Here is a 19981-nt window from a genome sequence, read left to right as displayed (position 1 = left end):
CTTCCAACCTTAACCATTCTATGATCTTCTACTGGGAGTAAGCATTCTCTGCTACTGAAGTGACTGAGGGACTTTATGAAAATATTTAAGGACCATAACATTAGGTAAGGACTACACTGATGTCTTCTCACAGAAAAATATCAAAATGTTTTTAATACTTTCCTTGTTGGAGCAGAATGCAACACAAACTTCAGATGTCAGGGCAAAAGCAGCTGTCTGTAAATTTAATGAGTGATGTCTGGAAGCTATCCTTGCTGAAATACCAGCACTAACTTTCCCCTTCTTGTTTCAGCCTTAATCTTTCTAAAGCCAAGTTTAAATGCCTGTGAAAAAAAAACAAACCCTGAGGTCTTGGTAATATGAGTGCAGCTTATCAAAGTTGGTAGACTATCAATGGCAGGAAATGTAAAGATGCTCTCTACTTGGGACTGTCTCCCATTGAGATTGAAAAGAGCCTTTTGCTTGGACGTAGTTCAGGATCATCCTGCCAAATCCACATGCGTAAGGACCACCTCTAATTTAGAGATAGTTTCACCACTTATTTATGTATCCCAACATGATAACTGTGGTCAACTTTAAGGGCAGCCAATCTTGGTGTCTCAGCATCTTGTGTGGGGAGTGATAGGATCTGCGGTTTGGAAGTATCTGAATAGTTTGACAAGAGAGATTTTGAGCCTAGTCAGGCATACTAACCGCTAAGAGCAGATTACAGGGATGTTCTGTTCCCGTGGAACTAAGTACCTTCTGTCAGAGCACTGTCTAAAAAGATGAAGCTGGCTTGCATCTGGTGCTAGGTCAACGTCAATAAACCATATCAGTCAAGTCTTGATTTTGATCATTCCTTGTCACAGTTCTGTTAATTTGTAATTGGACTGCCTCATCAGGTGAAGCATATTTCCAGTATCTCAAATTTGAAAGTCAAACACATAAATTCTCTGTACGTCATCCCATTTCCATTTATCAAGAGGGAAATAAACCCTGTGCTACTTAGAAGCTGTGCCAGAGGAGGTCTAGACTGGATATTAGAAAGAATTTATTTACCAAAATAATGGTTGGACAGTGGAACGGGCTGCTCAGGGAGGTGGTAGAGTCATCTTCCCTTGAAGTATTTAAAATAAATGTAGATATAGTGCTTAGTGATATGATTTAAGCACTGAACAGGTAAATTAGGTTATGATAGGGGTGTTTAGGTTATGGTTGGATTTGATGATCTTCAAGGTCCCTTACAACCAGGATGATTCTATCATTCTATGAAGATGAACTCTGTTATCAAGGATCATAGCTTGAGAAGTTGGAGCTAAACCCTTTTTTGAATGGCTAATTTGGTACCTGGTGTTCTCAGACACAGAAGTAGTTCAGTAACATTGCTCAAGGGCTGGTGGTATTGCATTCTGAACATCTGAATTCATACTAGGATTTCATTGTCCCTTCCTGTCCAGAAATTACTCTATGTTTGGAATTGCTGAGACCAGATTTTAATTTTTGCTAACCTCTCTGATGCTGGGTTACACTGAAATTTAGAAATCGGTGGAATTTAGGGATCAGTGGCAATTCAGATGTTTAAAGCTAACAAAATGCAGTAGCACTGTAGAATTATTGTTCACAAGGGTAAGTCAGTTTTCACTAGTGTTAGGGTTTGTTTTTTCTATTATATTAGCAGTTGTGGTGCATGTTCCTGAAAGATGCATTTATTTTTTACAGGCTTCCACATAGTAGTAACAGGCTCCCACCTAAACACTAAAGTTCCTGCTAACTGAGATTGTCTTCTGTCACTGATCCATCTGACATGAGCCCTATCCAGTGCTCTTGGGTGTGACTGTGAATAAAACCTTTTTTTTTTTCAATTTCTTGTCTGACTTCAGACCTTGTCTTTCTGCAGTGTGTGTTAGTGTTGTCTGAAAAGCCAGGGTTTGAGTGCCAGTACCTTCATCTTCAAGTTATTCCTCAAGCACTGGTGCAGTTGACCTGTTAAATGTTGTTGACCATGATACTCAGCAGTTTGTGCAGATAGTAATGAGCTGTCTCCCAGGGCTGCACCAAAAATGGGAACTAGAGGAGTCTTCCAAGCACATTGATTGGTTTGTGTACTGGTATACCTGCTGCTGTAGAAAATATGTAGAAGCAGTTCACAAATGCTGTGCAATGAGGTCTGCCTGAATCTATCAAATGGAGTCTTATAATCTTTTCAGAGATGTATCAAAATCTTTGCAAGCTATTTTGCAAATACACCTAAATTCTTAACTTCTTTCCATAATAAAGCATTAAATTCTGGGGTTCTTCTAAAGTCCCACATCATTAATTAACACTTGCACTCTTAGGGACTTTGTTAACTTTGAAGGCAGTATCTTTGATTCAGAACACTACAGACCAGGTTTCACATTTCTAGAACAGGACATGGATCTTGCAGTCTTCCTCAAAGATTAGGGTAGTCTGAAGCTGATCTGCAGTAGCTATCTCTAATAATAGAGGAAGCCTAAAGAGCTGAAATCAGTCTTTGTGATGTTATGACCATTCTTGGCCTATTTGTGACTGCAGACAGAAACTGTAAAAGTCAGAAACCCTGGACCATATTGTATGTCTTTGTTTGCTGGGATTATTTGACTTGCACTGTGTTATTTTTGAAGGCTAGTGATAAAATGCTCATATGAAAGAAGAGTTTAATGACTCATGGGAAAGTTCTTTTGACTTTACTGGCTCCAGGAGTGGAAAGAAATTTAAGGATAATGCATCTCTGAAAACAAAACTGAGGTGTTGGCAGATGAGGAGACAACACAAGGCTTTTGATAGGGTGTGTAGGTAGATATTGGGAATCTTTGTTCTTCCACTAATGAGCTCAGTGCCTTCATTTTCTCGTACTTAAAATGGTGATGATACCTTGATTTCTCTGGAGTCTTTTGAAAGGTTTTGATAAAGAAAAAAATTACCATTTCCAGAGCAATCTGAATCACTTATTTTTCCAATTATTAGGAAATTTGTATTTCAGAATTAATTTCATTACCATAATATTATTACAATAATTACTTCTAGCCTTTTTGTTACAGCATTTTCTCAATTACAGCCTCTTAATCACAGAATAGTTTGGATTCGAAGGGACCTTAAAGATCATCTCGTTCTAACCCCCCTGTCATGGGCAGGGACACCTCCCACTAGACTAGGTTGGTCAGAGAGCTCCATTTAACTTGGCCTTGAACACTTCTAAGGATGGGACTTCCACAACTTCCCTGAGGGACCTGTTCCAGTATCCCACACTAAAGAATTTCTTCCTAATGTCTGATTTAAATCTACCCTCTTCCAGCTTAAAACCATTACCCCTTGTCCTATCATTACACACCCTTGTAAAAAGTTCTTCCCTGTAGCCCCTTCAGCTACTAGAAGGCTGCCAAAAGGTGTCCCCAGACCTGTCTCTTCTCCAGGCTTGAGAACCGCAACTCTCTAAGCCTGTCTTCATAGCAGAGGTGCTTCAGTCCTCTGTTAATTTTTGTAGTCCTCCTCTGGACTTGCTCCAACAGCTCCATGTCGTTCTTGTGTTGGGGGCTCCAGAGCTGGGTGCAGTACTCCAGGTAGGATCTCATGAGAGAGGAGTAGAGGGGCAGAATCACCTCCCTCGACCTGTTGGCGATGCTGCTTTTGATGCAGCTAGGACATGGTTGGCTTTCTGGGCTGCAAGCACGCATTGCCAGCTCTTGTTGAGCTTCTCATCAACCAACACCCCGAAGTCCTTCTCCTCAGGTCTGTTCTCAGTCCACTCTCCCCTCAGCCTGTATTTGTGGTTGGGATTGCCCCTGACCCAGGTGCAGGACCTTGAACTTGACCTTGTTGAACTTCATGAGGTTGGCATGGGCCCATCTCTCAAGCCTGCCAGGGTCCCTTTGGATGGCATCGCTTCTTTCCAGTGTGTAGACCACACAGATTGGTGTCATCAGCAGACTGGCTGAGACTGCACTCAGTTCAGTGTCCATGTTGCCACAAAGATGATAAACAGCACTGACCAGGACTGACCGTTGAGGAATGCCACTTATCACTCATCTCCATTTGAACATCGAGCTGTTGACCACAACTCTGAGCCACTCCTTATCCACCGAGTGGTCCATCCATCAAATCTTTACAGTTCAGAGACCACGATGTCCTGCGTGACAGCATTGAATGCTTTGGATGAATCCAGGTAGATTACATCAGTTGCTCTTCTATTATTCACCAATGCTATGAAGTAATTGTAAAAGGTCACCAAATTTGTCAAGGGGGTGATTTGCCCTTGGTAAAGCCATGCTGATTGCCACCAACACCTCCATGTTTTCCATCTGCCTTAGCAGAGCCTTCAGGAGGATCTGCTCCCTGATCTTGCCAGGCACAGAAGTGAGGCTGACTGGCCTGTACTTCCCCAAGTCTTCCTTTTTTCCCTTTTTGAAAATGGGGTTATGTTCTGCTTTCTCCACTTAGTGGGAATCACCAGACTGCTATGACTTTAAATATGATTGCAAGCAGCTTTGCAGCATCATCTGCTAGTTTCCTAAGGAGCCATGGACAAATCTTGTCAGTTCCATGGACTGGTGCGCTTTCATGTTCTTTAGATGGTCTTGGACCTACTCTTCTCCTACAATGGGCAGATCATTCTTCCCACAGTCCCTGCATATGCCTTCACCTTCTGCAACTTGGGCTGTGTGGCTAGAACCCTTGCTGGTGAAGACTGAGGCAAAAAAGTAATTGACTGCTTCAGCCTTCTCTAGGTCCCACACAACCAGGTCTCCTGTTTCCTTCTGGAGAGGGCCTGCAATGTCCCTAGTCTTCCTTTTATCACTGATGTACCTCTAGATGCTTTTCTTGTTACTCTCAATGTCCCTGGCCAGATTTTTTTAATAGGAAAAAAAGATATTTTATGTTTATGTGGTGATATTTTCAGCAGGCAATCTAAAATTGTTAATTCCAGAAACAGTATCTACCGTGACCAAGTATGGAGGGGCGGTATGTAATTTTATTGTGGCTAACTCTAATAATGATTTCAAACTCTTACCTACTTCTGCTTTTAGAAACAACATTCAAAATTTAGTTAGAGGCATGTGGGAGTGGGTCTGAGTGTGCCTGATTTGTAAAAAAATGAGCAAAAACCACTGAGGTTAAACTGGTTTTGGGGTAGAAAAAAACACTCATCAGTCTACGGGCATCTTACGTTTCATTCATACTCAGTAAGTAAGCCAACTTTATATTGGGTCATATTTTAACCTAAGTAAGTTTTTATAATTTTAATTTGATTTGACTTGAACTGTATGGGAAGATGGATGAGAATAGTGGACTAACACTTCCATTTTCAAATAACTTCTAGGTAACTGGAGGCTCCAGTGGAATTGGAAAATGTATTGCTATTGAATGTTATAAGCAAGGTGCTTTCATAACACTGATTGCAAGGGACGAGGTAAGTGTGTGTTTATTTTTACTGGCTAAACTCTGTCCATACAGGTGGGGAATAATTTTTAAATTAATATTTTTTCATATTTTCTTCAGCTTATATTTTAGGGGGATCCTAAGCATTTCAAATTGTTGCATTTGAATAGCAGAGGTATCTGCCTTTTAAAGAAGTGTACCCCAACATGGATTTGTTAGTAGCTTGTCTTAAAGCTCTGCCAGTGTTATCATGACACTTATTATTTCACTGTCTAGATGTATGGCAGAGAACAAAAGCAGGAAAAATCCTGTATTCTTTAAAACTGAAAAAATTCCCTACAGTAAGTGGCAACTGGGGGATTAAAGACAATTCCCAGAATATTTTGATGTCTGATAAGCATTACATCATACTTTTTACTAGTGAAAAACTGTTTGTCAAGACAGCTTTGGAGGAGAGCTGCATTGGTTTTATTTAAGTAAGACATATTCAGAATTTAATTGGAATGACTCTGTTTTCATAGTGGGTTGTTATTTTATTTGTAGAGAAAAAAGCCTTACATATTCAGGAAATGAAAGCAGTTAACTTTTTCGGGGGGCCTGAGTCGCAGCTGGTTTGGGTAACTTACTTACACTTGAGAATTTATTTTGCATAACCTTAAATGCAGCCGGAATTAGCTTTTTTTTTTTTTTCTCCTAGAAAGGAGCATGACAATTTGAATTTACCAAATTTTAGTTTAATTTTATGATCATTTTGTTACAGGGATTGCTCCTCAGAATAATTTCTATAATATTTCAAAAATATAAAATAGAAACCCCTGCCAAAATGCAGGAGAAAAATTAATACCTACAGTCTTAAGTGCTTTGTGTACTTGTATGAAACAAAAGCATGAAATCTACTACAGAAGGTATTGCTGGCTTTAGAAGATGAAGTAAAAAACAGATAAGCAAGTTTTCATAGTTTGATGGGTTTCGTGTTTTCATCATATATTCATGAACTTGTAAAATTACAATTGTGAAGTGTTATAACTAGTTGAAGATACCTTTTCTGGGTTTTAGGGGATGTTTTTAAGCCTTACTAAAGACTAACTGCTCTCAGAGCTGCAGTGCTTTAGCTGTTCCTTTATCCATTTCAGAACAAGCTGTTGCAGACAAAGAAGGAAATAGAAAAGTATTCAGTTAATGACAAGCAGGTAAGATCACTGATAACAGTAGCTGTTGTAGTTGTGTGTATTGTTTAAGTTAGTCACTGCAACATACTTCGTTAGTGTAAAACAAAACTGTTCAACAAAAGAGTGAGAATTCAGCATTTGAATTAAAAGATACCAATCTGCTTACCTGAGATGTTCTGAACTCTGCTACATTTGATGTTGTCTAGCTAGTGCATTAGCCTGCTGCTTTTCGAAAAAGATTGATGTCTTCAGCTGTAGGTGTAATATGGTTTCTGGGATAGCTGCAATTTACTGTCCATCAATAAATGTTTGTATTCTTCAGGATGGAGTAGAAGAGCCAGATTTTTTTCAAATCTTTTTTTGCAATTTATAAATGCAATGATTGTCTTGGGAAATAAGTTCATATAGTTGTTGAAATTCTCAGGCTTCTAAATCCTGAAGGTTTTTTGGTAACTAGATAGTGCCCTCATGCATAAAGGCACTGTTTTAGAGCTTTTGGAGGTCCTAGCTTAGAATAGGGAAGCATGATATGTTCAAAATATACAACTTCAAGATGAAATGCTAAAATCAGTTTTTCACAGACTAATAATCAAGGGGAGAGGGGAAACAATATTGAGGCAGTTAACATCTTTGACTTCTCCTTTCTTGTGTTCCTGAACTTTTTTTTTACTCTCATAATTACAAATTCAAGCAATGTATTTGTGAAAAGGGATTTGAGTTGATAAATCAGATATTCTGTTGAAAAGAAGCAGTGGGAAAAGCCAGATACTTGGAGGCAATAATGTCAGTACTAGCCAATACAAAATTTTCTTAATACTTCCATTTATTAGAGTAAGATTCTCACTTAGCTCACTTATGTGTTTGTCAAATGGCTTAAGCTGAATTTTTTTTTTCTTTCTGTGCATGCTGCAGATCATCTTCATTTGAAAAACTAAGCCATTTGAGGTCAGAAGAAACTGTATTTTGCCCATTAAGAAAAAATAATCCAAATAACCATTTTCTTTTAGCTGCTCTAGTAGTTTCCCAGGCTTAGCATTAAAGTTAATCCTTTGTCAAACACTGTGTCAGGATGTTCTTGTTAAAATCTGTCCAAGCTTGATAGATGCAGACTTTTCAAAAGGCTATTACTTGGTGCATGTTCATGAGAGCTTCAGGTAAAATCGCTGGAAGTGCCTTCAAGGTTGAGTAAGCTCCCGTGTGGGCTGAACAGGACTGCTGTTGCAGAAGCAGCTGTAAACTTGAAGCCAGGTGAAGCAAAGGCAGTGGCAGTGACAGGTCAGCTGGCTCTTCTGTAGCTGTTATTGGGTTGTAGACAAGGTCACAGAGAAGCCCACCTGGTCTAAATGCAAAGAACAGAACTGGAAAAAGCAGGGAGTCGAAGGCAGATCTCACACTGGAATTGCAGATCAGAAGCTGGGAATTGAAGGTAGTTGAACCAAGAGAAGCTGTATAAAAGGATTGCTGAAGTGTAAGTGCTGAAAAGTGCTGAAAGAAGATGCTGTCTCATCTGGATTATGTACGCAGGGAGACTGTTACATTTACTAGATATCAAGCAAAGAGATAGCCAGGAAAGATGATTTTTTACATGAGCATTTGCTGTCACTGTTTAGCTCTTGTTTAGCTCTTGGATATACACACGAAACCAGGTTGTTAGGGTCTGGCACCTATGTACATTTTAGCATTCAACTTGGCAAATGTTCTTTTAAAGATGTTTGCATGCAATTTATTCAGAGTGCCGACAGTGCAGCCTTTATGGGTATAAGTGTGCAATGGAACAAAGCCCTTGGGCTTTTTGCAGTATTTTTAAGCCCTTTCCTAACACCGAATATTCCCAGTTACTTCACTGGGATTTGAATTGATCTTTTATTGTGAAAGCTTTGTTAATGATCTAACACCATACAGTATTTCAACCAAAAGTGAGGAACAGAACTGAAGATACTAGACTGTTTCTGACACCATATTCTGTGTCCTAGGTGTGGATCTGTAGTACATGCTTTGGACTGAAGGGTAATTTGTATATTCTAGTAGAAGGAATGTATGATAATAGAAGCAAAGAGGTGAATTGTATAATGTGATAGTAGTCAATAAAAGCTGTAGTATTTCTCAAGTGTGTTGTTCACAGTGTGAATATCTAATTATGCAATCTGATATATTAACCAATTGTTCCAATTTTGATAGAGAACTGTGATTTTTTTAGCTCCTTACTGATCTTGCAAAGACACCCAGATAATAAATCAATGTCATTTTTGTTCAACTGCTACTTTGTTCTTGAACTTACATAAACCATAAAAATTTCCAAAATGTAATAAAAGCCCTAAAGGGAGATACATGCAAATCTGCCAATAACTTACACCACAAGTTTACTCTGATGTCCAACTACACACAATGCCTGGAGGCAGGAATAGCCAAGCTGCTGTACAGGAATGGCATGCAGATTCTGTTTATGCAGCTAAGAAGTGTGTTGCAGAGGCAGAACTGACAAATGACTAGCTGCTAAAGCAGTTAGTTACACTATGGTAAGCTTTTGTGTGTGTGTGTGTCCACACGTTCCATGACGAGTGGCTGTGATGATACTTGTTACAAACTGGTGATGACTTTTGTTTTCTTTCACCTCAAACTGAGTTGAAAAGAGTTGACCAGGTAACAGAAAGGATAGAAATTGGAACACCAATACAGGAGTCTCTCCTTTTATTGCGAGATGAGATTGCTTTTCCTTTCAACATGATTAATTGCCCTGGAGCTATGCTGATTGCTCAGCAGAGAGGGTAGCTCATGTGTCAATACCTGCCCAGGCTGGAATTGGTAGCGATCTTACAGTTTGTAAGTGATAACCCAGAGGCAGTGCTTCCTTTGGCTAGAACTTGATTTGAAAGTGCTTCAAAGTGTAGATTCTGAGATCATCTTGCTGAAAGTAATCTGTGATTTCAAGTAAAACAGGGCCCTACTTTTAGCTGCAATGAAACTTAGATATCACTGACATCTGTTTTTTGTTGTTCTGTCCTGCCTCTGCTCCCCCAAACCTCCCACCCCAGGCCAGTGCTTATTTTAATTTTTCTCTATCTTTCAAACTAAACCCCATAATCTCTAGTGTCCAGACAAGGAGTAAACATACACACATTACTTCACTTTTTAGGCATTTATGACACTGTGCAGCTAGTCAGTTTCTCATATAATTTTTATTTTATTTTTTCCTTCACATGTCCCAAAAAAACAGTATACAACTAAGTTTAGTACTGTTATTAAAAAAAAAAAATAAAAAAAAAAATTAAAAATAAAGGGTAGCGTGTATTGCCGGTACCAAACTTAGCAGGTTTTTAATACTTTTGGAGAAGTTTTTTTACAGCCCTGATAGTGCAGTTTCAGAGCAATCCTCTGCAACCATGACTTTCTATGATGTGGAAAAAAAAGTTTTAAAGATGAGCTTAAACCACACCAGTGGTTTGACTTGTGTCTAGCACTGATGAAAGTTAAATTTAGCACTGTGGAATTTTGGCAGCCTTAGAATAGTTTTTACTAAACTTTATGTAAGTGACTCAAGTCATGGAATGTTTTATTACAGTAAATTGGAAATTATACATTGCACATATTTACGTAAGCTTTGAAGATCCTTAAGTTCTCATTTGTTCTTAATATAATTTTTGTTGTATGAGAATGTGTATATGTGAGGGGGAGGAGCTCAGAGGGAACAGGGATTTTTTTCTCCAGTGTGGGAGAAGTGAGAGCTGTCCTGTCAAAAAGAGTTTTTTGTTTCCCTGGAAAAGATACGTCTTTGGGTTTTGTTTCCTTTTGAAAGGCTGAGAGTCAACAGTTACTGGACTTAACTGTGTTGTAAAAACGTTGTTTCATTTTCCTTTTCTAGGTTGTTCTGTGTATTTCTGTTGATGTATCTAAAGACTACGAACAGGTGGAGAATGTTCTAAAGCAGGTGAGGAGCTAATAGCTTTGTCTGTGTATCTTAAGCTTATCTTTGTACGATGTATTTCTCATGGAAATACTTTCTTATAATGATACTGTTCTTTAGCTGGGGAAAAAAAACTTCCTATAATACATCCTAACCTCTGTCTCCTCTTCCAGGCTCAGGAGAAGCTGGGGCCAGTTGACATGCTTGTAAATTGTGCAGGAACATCAGTTACAGGAAAATTTGAGGATATTGAAGTTAATTCTTTTGAAGTGAGTGAGCATCCTTTTTTATTTTATGATGTTTTCTTATTCAGCCATTCTAACAATTAGGTTGCATTCCTGTGTCTTTGCAGACTTTGTATGAATAGCTGTGCACTTGATTTGTGGTAGCTGTTTGTTGTAGAATTAAAATCTACCTTTAGATTTGTGAGGATTGCCTCTTAATCTTTCACCTAACTATCTTCCCATTGAGTGGTCAGAACAGTTAATTGTTGCTCTGAGATAAAGAGAGTCTTCAGTATGGCAAAAAGCCTGGCATATATTTTTATTGTTTAATGCACTGTGAAAGGCACTGAATTTCACATGGTCTCAGTTTTTTCTGAAGGTTTTTTTTCTTTATATTAATAACATGTCTAGGAAAAATGTGACTGTTAACAGTGTTCAGCTCAGAGCTGCACAAATTGTTTGCAACTTGAGTAGCTGCTGCTCTGATGAAAAGACAAAAAAAAAAACAACAAACCCCTATATTTTGGTTACTTTATGCCCACAGCCCTCCAGCCCGCAGTCATCTAAAGATAACATTGAATCGTCTGAAAATAGGGAATAGATGTCACTTCTATAATAATTTTGAATTGTCCATTCTGTTGCTTTTATAGGCTATCAGTTGTGGTTTAGATCTTCTAGAGAGTGACATGAAAGACTTCCCCTTATCCTGCCAAAGATTAAAATATCTGAAATGCATAAATACATAGAATTGTTCCTGTTTCCTGTTTTAGAAAGCTCTTTAAACTTTCATTTCAGTATGTTTTCATATATCATGTGTAAATTGATTGCTTCCTGGACACTGTTTAGGTTAGATTTTCCCTCAAATATTCTCTTTTCCTTGAAGGCCATATGGTTCACAGTATTATCAGTATCCTGGATGCTATTAAGACTTGTAGATAGTCTGGATTTCTTTTGGCTTGGAGTGAGATTTTTAGTTATAAAACAGTTTGTGAAGCTGTAGAATAGACAACAATGGTTTCTCTTGCCAGCTGGTAGAACTACAGATCTAGTGAACTTCATTGTTAAAGCAGACTGAAACAGGGATTTTTTTAATAAATACTACCAAACAGCTGAAGGATTCTAAATCTGTGGCTCAAATACCATATTCATATCGTTTGTACAGAGATTAATGGCAGTCAATTATCTGGGTAGTGTTTACCCCAGTCGAGCAGTAATCGCTACCATGAAGGAACGAAGAATGGGACGGATTGTGTTTGTATCATCTCAGGCTGGGCAATTAGGCCTGTTTGGTTATACAGCTTATTCTCCAACAAAGTTTGCCCTTCGAGGGTTGGCTGAAGCCCTGCAGATGGAGGTATGTGTGCAATAATTGAAGTATTTTCTATTGTAAACAAAAATACCCTTTTTTTTTTAACTAGCAGCACAGCACATTTTCATTACATTGGTTCTCTTTTGCTCTTGTGCAGCCTCGATGATGTCTGTGTGCTGTGTTGGCCCTTTTTTGGCAGCAGCACAATCCTGTTGCTCTGCATGGGGTTGCAGAAACTAATCTGATTTCAGTTGCCTAAGAAGGAATAGATTGAATCTGTTCCATAGAATTGAAGATGACCACATGTGTAGACATCTTTTTACTATTTTATTTTAATTAAAAAGACTTGGATTTTAAGTCTTTTGAGTAAAATTATTTTTCAAGGCTCTAAGTGCAGACTAATGCTGAAGATGCCCTAAATGCATTAGGGGCAGGCCAGTGATTCCTAACTTGTTTGTGAGGCCATGTTAAGTGGTATGTGAACCATATGAAACAGTAAAACTTGCAAGCTAGAATTTGAGGCTTGTCAACACAAAAAATAATTGTGTTGACAGTGGTTCACCTTTCCAGTTGTTGATATATATGAGTCCTTTATAGTACTGTGATCTAAGCTTATGCTTAATTCAAGACTAAAAAACAAACACTTTTTTCATTATTAAACGGAAAGAGGGTGGGTCAGTACATTGTATTAAGACAGGTAAAAGCTATTTGAAAGTTACTTCCTATTCTTCCATTAAGAACATATATTTTAGTTAAGTGTTTATATATTAGGTGTTTGTATTTGGTTCTAGAGCCTTGCATAGTCCCCGTTGTTACACTGATCAAGGCACACAACTACCTTGAACAGAGTAAGAATGGGGGGTAAAACTGCCTCTAATCACTTCTGGCCTGCCAAATAGAACAGTGTGACTGCAGGGTTTTACTTCAGACTGATCACAGATATTTTTTGAAGCCTGAATTCTTAAAAACTAAAAATAAGGTCTTTGTGGACCTGTGATATGATATTTCAGTGTTTTCAATATATACGTTGGTGCAGATTTGCAATGTAGTAGTTTATGAATAGTAGTGCAATAAGTGATGTAATTCTATGACACATGCATACAAATACAAAACTAAATGCAATCCTTGACATGACACCTTCAATTTTTCTTCACACTATCTACTTATTTTTTGTCTCCTTAGATTTTGACCCCTTGCAAGTTTATCCCATGGGTTGAAAAGCCTTGTGACTTGAGTATACCTCTTAAAGAGATCAAATTTGAATTGTAATTTTGTTTGCTTTACTCATATTTGTCCCACAACAAAAATACAGTATGTTGACATCAACAACAACAAAAAGCATACTGATGAGCCTCAGTGAAAGCCTTTTTGGCCTTTTGTTTAGGAATGCTGGATATTGGTGTTCAGCAATAGTTTTGTCTTCTTTTTAAATTGAAATTGGTAAAATTGGAGAGCTAAACTACTTTAATATTCCTCCTTAATTTCTTAAAAGCTGCCTAGATTCATCAAATAATTTATGTCCCAATGCAAAGTTTTTGGATATTTTTGTTAAACAAAACATCACAACCATCTCTAAAGTCTTTGCTATCTTGCTTCCTCACTTGACAAACTCCTGAGTCTTGAAAATGCTGAACATGAGGGTGACTTTACACTTGAAGCAATTTCAGTTCATGCTTGTTCTATTTTTTTGATACAAGAGAAACTAATGAGGTTGAGGGACATGTAAACGCTAACACTTCCTTTTGTAAAACACAGGTAAAACCTTATAATATCTACATAACGGTGGCTTATCCTCCAGATACTGACACACCTGGCTTTGCAGAAGAAAGTAAAACAAAGGTAAACTGTTCTTCAATTATACTGTGATGTTTTTAAAGCTTCACTTTACTTTCACTAGAAATAATAACCCTATTTGGATCTTTGATAATCAGCAGTTGGTCTCATATATGTGACAGATCAACATAAACCTCAGTTACTTCAGAGAAGTCTGCAAACTAACCACACTTTATGCATATATGTTGTTACACAGTTTTAGTAGTGGCTCTTGTCTAGTATAAAGTAGGAAGGAAACTCTTGCATTGTGTTTGTAGTGCAAATGACAGTAACTCTTTTCAGAAGGGTGTGTCAGCAGTACGTTTTTGTCAGTTGGCTTACCTTGAAAGTGAAAGTTTTGACCTTCAAAAATGTTAGTTGCCTCTCATCATTTCACATGTCCTTCCATGGGAAGTATAATTCCAAGACCTACATTCAGGCCCCCTGTTCAGACTGAAGTATCAGGTAACCAGAGAAAAATGTGTCTATTTGTTATTTGCATGCTGTGAACTAGAAACCTCCTATCTAAGGTGATCAGCCTTTTCAAGATGCCCCATTATGTATAATAGGAAATTGGGGTTGAGCTCCATATTGTCTTTCAACTCTTGTATAGGAATCAGTAGGGACTGTGTAACACGCTTCTTACTTCCTCATTTCTTGATGCAGATATGCTGTATTAAATGTATACTCCCACACATCCATATGAAGTGCCAGAATGAAACATCTGCAGATTCTTGTATAGTTTGCATATTCTCTGGGATTTTTTTTTTCTTTGTAGTAGCCTATTTAGGGAGATAGTCACCAGCAAAATGCACTCTTCATCTTAAGATTTCTCTTGAAAGGACACTCAGTGGGATTTATCTTATTTGTCAAAAAGGTGTATTTCAAGCAAAGACTTATGCTTTGTTTTAGCCTACATGAAATCTTCAGGTGACTTGCTCCCGTCGTGTTAGTACAACTTAAATCTCTGCAATATTGCACTACTCTGGCAGTTCAGATATTTGCTTATTATTGTTGTTATTGCATTTATTTAATATTCCTTCATTTACGACATGTGTCTCTGTGGCTTGCACCTCTTCAGGACTAGGCTGTTTTCCTTTGTAATCACTGAATATAGTAAAAGAAAATGTCAGGAACTAGGATACAGCTTTTCATTGTTTTGTTTGGTGATGGTGTTTTTTTGGTTGGCTGTGGGTTTTTTGAGGTAACTGCTTTACAAATTACAACTCTGCTTTGTCTGGCTGAGTAGCCAGATAAGGTATTCAGTGGCTGATTTCTGCCTGCCTTTTTCTCAACCTGTCATTAACTTCAACTTTAGCTCCTGACCACCTGCAATTTCTTTTTTCCCCAGTTTCCAGTATTTTAATTCCTGTTGACATCCCTGTGTCTCTGTCAGATTTGGTTGATACTGGCCAGTAAGCTTAAAAGTGCATAGGGGTTATGAAATAGAGATCTGCTGACATAAGCCATATCATTATAGGAAAACATGTAAAAGGTGTTTGTATGTGATTTCTGCTGGCAAAGATTCCCCCGGCCCCTCCTTAAAATACACGTAGTTTAGGGGAAAAAAAAAAAAAAAAAGAAAGAGAAAAGTTTTCACTGAGCCTGGCCAGTGAATTTGGAATTCAGAATGGTAAAAATATTTGGAAGTAGGCCTGTTTCTGTGAAATTGATTTGCTGTAGTACTTTGGATTGATAATGAGAGAGAAACCTGTAGTTGCTCACCTATTCCCTATACTTTTTTTTTTTTTTAATGTATTAATCTTGGGATTAAAGTAGTCCCAGTTTTTGACTAGGCTTGAATTCTTGAAGTGTTACGAAATACAACTGAATCGGCCATTGCAACAAGTCAACTTGTGATCAAGTACTCTTTCTCCCTAATTTAGCACTGTTTTTTCTTCATCAACAGAACCATTTTAACATATTGAGCTTGCTGTGCAGTTAGCTCCATTGTTGTTTTCATTGCTAAAAGGATATGAATGACAGACATGGTTCTAAATACTTCAAAGCATATTTTTGCCACTTGTTTCTGTAACAGACCAGAGACCAATTGTTTTGTTTTGGGGGGCTGGGGGTTTTTTTTGTTTTGGTTTGGGATTTTTTGGGAAAGAAATTGTGATTACTAAAATAACTGCCATAATTGCTTCTAGTGAGCTAAAGTAGCATAAATGCTCTAAAACACCAAGAAGTTAAATGCAGTGATGCATTTTGGTGTATACCAGGTTGCAGAGTTTTGAGAAACTTTTTAAGAAAAAAAAACTATTTTGTGGTATCTTACAATATTTCAGGCTTATCTTCATACAAAAAACATAAATGAACTAATACAATTGTTGAGACATAGCTTAAGCATTTTGGTAGCTTCGTATGAAAATAAAATACTTGGAAAAAACACTTTAATATTTTATTAGTAATAAATAAAAAAACAAATCAAAAAAAACCAACAAAAACTTGGCGTTTACCTTCATAAAATTAGGCTATTCTGTATGAAGGTGCTTTTACCTTTCTTTAATGGATTTTTTTAGGTGACAGTGTGATACCAATTGCTAACAATTATGTAATCCATGACAAAAGACCCAAAACCAAAATTTGACCTTAATATATTTCTCTCCTGTGTGTTGATAGTCAAACTTACATTGGTGTTTTTCTACTAAAGCCCTTAGAGACGAAGCTAATTTCTGAAACCTCATCTGTTTGCCAAGCAGAACAAGTCGCCAGAGTTATAGTCAAAGATGCCATTGTAAGTAAATAATCTTTTTAAAGTATGTTCTTTGTTAGAGAAACTAGGTTTGCATGTAATGCTTGTTATAGACTGTAAGACAATGGCTAAGCTAAATGCAAAATCAGTTTACATGAAGTAGTAATCCTTGCCGGTTTGTTTGAATAAGAAGTATTTTCTTTTTATTCTTCTTTTGCCTTTGTGCCCACAAATGATTTTATACAATGTCTTGGAAGTAAAAAATATCTGAAATTGCACATCAGACAGAACAAAGTAATACATCAGTATGATGCAATGTCTCAAAGGCAGATTATGGCTGACTTTAAAGCTCTGAACTCTATTGACTTTTTATGTATCAAATACCATTTGTCTAACCTCAAAAGCTTGTTGGACTATCTTATTTTTCTTCAAGACAAGTTAGTATAAAAATAATTTTACAATAAATGAAGTCAGTCTAGTCTTGTTGGCTTTTAATGTCTTAAGTTTGTGATTTACGAGTGATTAAAGTACATAAAATGCTGCTCTTAGTGGTTCATGGTGTATTGCTTTTTCTGAGGAATTGTTAATGTTTCGGGCTATAGAATGCTTGCATGCTAATAAAGCACCTTAGAATAGAAACAAACATGACATTTCATGTTCATAAAGCACAGTGATTGAATCCTAAAATCTAAAGATTTTGCAGTTCCAAATATTCTTGATCTTCAACATTATTTACATCTACAGCAGGTGTTCAGTGGGGAAGTTTTTACAGTATTTTCACAAATACATCACATAACCATAAAATTATGTCTGTTTTTGGGGTGGTGAGTTTTAAAAGCAAGTATAGCTTACATTCTGCTTTGGGGCTTAAGGAGAACTAAACTCCTTTCTAATCTTAAGTGTCTGCTATTTCCACACCATGCTTTCCATCATTTTGGGTGGTGTATTAGTTTAGACATGGTCTTAATGCACTCAAGCCATCAGCTGAGACTCTAAAATAGAAATTGGAAGGTAGCTTTGTACTCTAGGAGCTCACTCTCCTCTCAGGTGTGTGTTGGAAAATAACCAAAGCTCGTATCCTCTACCATTTTGCATAGATTCACTGCTAACACTGATTCAGGAACACCAGCTTCTTCCTTCACTTCTGCATTCCACAGGTTTAGTCCTGCAGTGTTTCAGTGTTTTCTAGTCTGCTGGAAACAAATGGGAACGGTTCTGGGAGTCAGAGCTAGAGAGTTGCAGTGTTGCTGATGAGCAGTCAAAAAACCACCTTTTCCTGGCTCCTGTCCTCCCACTACCTGAATTGCTTAGCAGGCTGTGGACCAGAGGAGGGCAAGTTAAAAGTCCTTGATGTGAATGAAGGAGGACTTGTTACCTAGCATTTGAAATTCACTCCCCCTGCCAAATTTCATGTGATAGCAAACTAGTTTTAACAAATGGCAAGTAGTATTCTCCAAATATAGCAGTGGTTGGTGATCTGACAGAGTTAAGGTGTAATTCTATTTTAGAAATATATTTACAGATGAGACCATCGTGCATTTTCTCCACCCTTAAGCCTGCTTCAAGAAGGCATTTAGAGACTTTCTACTTTGTAAAGAAATCTGCAGTGACTTAGCACACCTCTCTTTAAAGAGAGGTTAGCTTCCTTGTCTGTTTTTAAGTGAATACCTTCTGGAATATTACCATATAGCACAACATATTTTTTAATATTTTGAATCTTACTTGGTGTTGTTTTTATAACATGAAAATATTTACTGTTAGTGACATCAGTCAGCTATGTTCATCAAGAATAGCTGTTGAAATTAGACACGTCATGATTTGCCACAATGGGTAAATTACTTTTTTTCTTAATTGCTGTTTTCCTTCCATCCAGCAAGGGAACTTTAACAGCTCCGTTGGATCAGATGGTTACATGCTATCAATATTGACAAGTGGGATGTCACCAGTCACTTCTATTACCGAAGGCCTTCAGCAGGTAAGATTTGGGAAAGCCCTACTCTTTAAATTTCTTATAGTTTGTAATACTTCGAAATGCAGAACATTTATATAAATGTTGTTTTTTTCATCAAATTGCTCTTGAGTTTAGGAAACCGAAGTGGTATTTTCAAGCTGAAGCAGCAAGTTGACTGGAAAGCTAAGAGTACTACCCGCTACTCAGTCTTGAACTGTTACGTAGTTACAACGGTTTTCCTGAGTTTGTTTTCTTGAAATTTTGTAATATACCTGCCTGGAACTTTTTTTTTATTTCACGAATAAGTGATATGCTGCAATCTGGGATCTGTAATTTAAAGATATTTTTCTCTGTTTCCAGGTTGTTTGCATGGGCATTTTTCGCATCGTTGGCCTATTTTACCTAGGAAGCTTTGACAGCATAGTTCGTCGCTGCATGATGCAAAGGGAAAAATCTGAAAGTGCAGATAAAACTGAGTAATCTTTACTTTGAATTGAAAGAAGAATTTCAAACGGTCCTGGACAGCTTGCTGCTTAAGTGGGACTCAAGTTTTTCTCCTGAAGGATTTAGACTGGAAGTATTTGCACATGTGGCAGATGAGTCCCTCAAAAGCTATGAAAGAAAACCAAAGTACAACTCCAGAAAATGCCCAACTATGCAAAAGTGTGAATGAGGATTAGATTTGGGGTTTGCTGATTTGAGTTGGAGAGAACTTGAGGAAATTTGAAGTGCTCTGCAGAGTAGAATGTAAAAATGGACTATGTGCGGTAATTCTGGACAAGTGCTTACGTTTTCTCACTCTAAGGCTTATGGACAAAATAAGTACCATAACTGGGCTGAAGCAGATTGAAGTCCCCTGAATAAGTTGGCACCTCTTGCTAATGTTTGGGACTGTTTTTAATTTAGAATGTTAACTTTTCCTTTGGCCCATCTACAGATCCTTCCGTCAATGACAGTTTTCCTTATACTATCCAACATGCAACTGTGGAAACCTTAAGATGGGAGATATGTTTGTATGATCCAAGCTTTCTCAGTCTGGGAGTAATTGAAAAGTATGGTTTAATATATGCATGCTTTCTAAAGGGAGATGAAGAACCCATTCCCACAGAGAAATGCTAGGAGATGTGATCAGGTCTGTAGCTCTTCTGGCCTTTGAAGTATGTTGTGAAGAAAGGAAATATCAAACCAATATCAACTGTGTTGGTGATGACTTTCACCACTTTAAGCCATTGAAATAATCTACAATTTTTGCAGGTACTTACTTTTCCTTATCTGCCAGTTTTTTCCCTAGAAAGGAAAGTAGCTTAATGCTACTTTTATGCACATTATTTTTCAAAGCTGCAAATGATGAGCCAAACCAGTAGTTGATGATAGAATCCATTGTAATTAAAATGCCGGGCTCTTCCAGTAGCAGGAAGTAGCTTTTGGGGCGGAGAGGTCAAGAGAGGGAGGAATGTGTGTCAGAATGACATTCCATGCTTAATTTTATCGCTACATGGAAAAACTTTCACATGCCAAGAAATTTATTTAAAGTATTCTCCTTC

General features: G+C 37.5%; 1 protein-coding gene across 1 annotated transcript; it reads left to right on the top strand.

Moving 5' to 3' along the window:
- The first annotated feature begins 3643 nt into the window (after positions 1 to 3643).
- Positions 3644 to 19250, top strand: KDSR (3-ketodihydrosphingosine reductase). Its single transcript, XM_010000959.1, has 10 exons — positions 3644 to 3778; positions 5318 to 5407; positions 6510 to 6566; positions 10405 to 10470; positions 10620 to 10715; positions 11833 to 12024; positions 13735 to 13818; positions 16445 to 16528; positions 18360 to 18461; positions 18798 to 19250. The coding sequence occupies exons 1-10, from the start codon at positions 3644 to 3646 to the stop codon at positions 18915 to 18917; spliced, it is 1026 nt and encodes a 341-aa protein (XP_009999261.1). The 3' UTR covers positions 18918 to 19250.
- Positions 19251 to 19981: the final 731 nt, after the last annotated feature.

The sequence above is a fragment of the Chaetura pelagica genome, unplaced genomic scaffold (assembly GCF_000747805.2).
Source record: "Chaetura pelagica isolate M959 unplaced genomic scaffold, ChaPel_1.0 scaffold104, whole genome shotgun sequence".
NCBI classification, from domain to species: Eukaryota; Metazoa; Chordata; class Aves; order Apodiformes; family Apodidae; genus Chaetura; species Chaetura pelagica.
This window is presented reverse-complemented; position numbering and strand designations above follow the sequence as displayed.

What these genes read in the sequence shown, in the direction of transcription:
- KDSR (XM_010000959.1), top strand. Translation starts at nt 3,644, where the DNA reads ATGGTTGGCTTTCTGGGCTGCAAGCACGCATTGCCAGCTCTTGTTGAG. An exon ending in CTGTATTTGTGGTTGGGATT is followed by an intron (nt 3,779 to 5,317) that starts GCCCCTGACCCA and finishes AATAACTTCTAG; the next exon opens with GTAACTGGAGGCTCCAGTGG. An exon ending in TTGAAGTTAATTCTTTTGAA is followed by an intron (nt 10,716 to 11,832) that starts GTGAGTGAGCAT and finishes TCGTTTGTACAG; the next exon opens with AGATTAATGGCAGTCAATTA.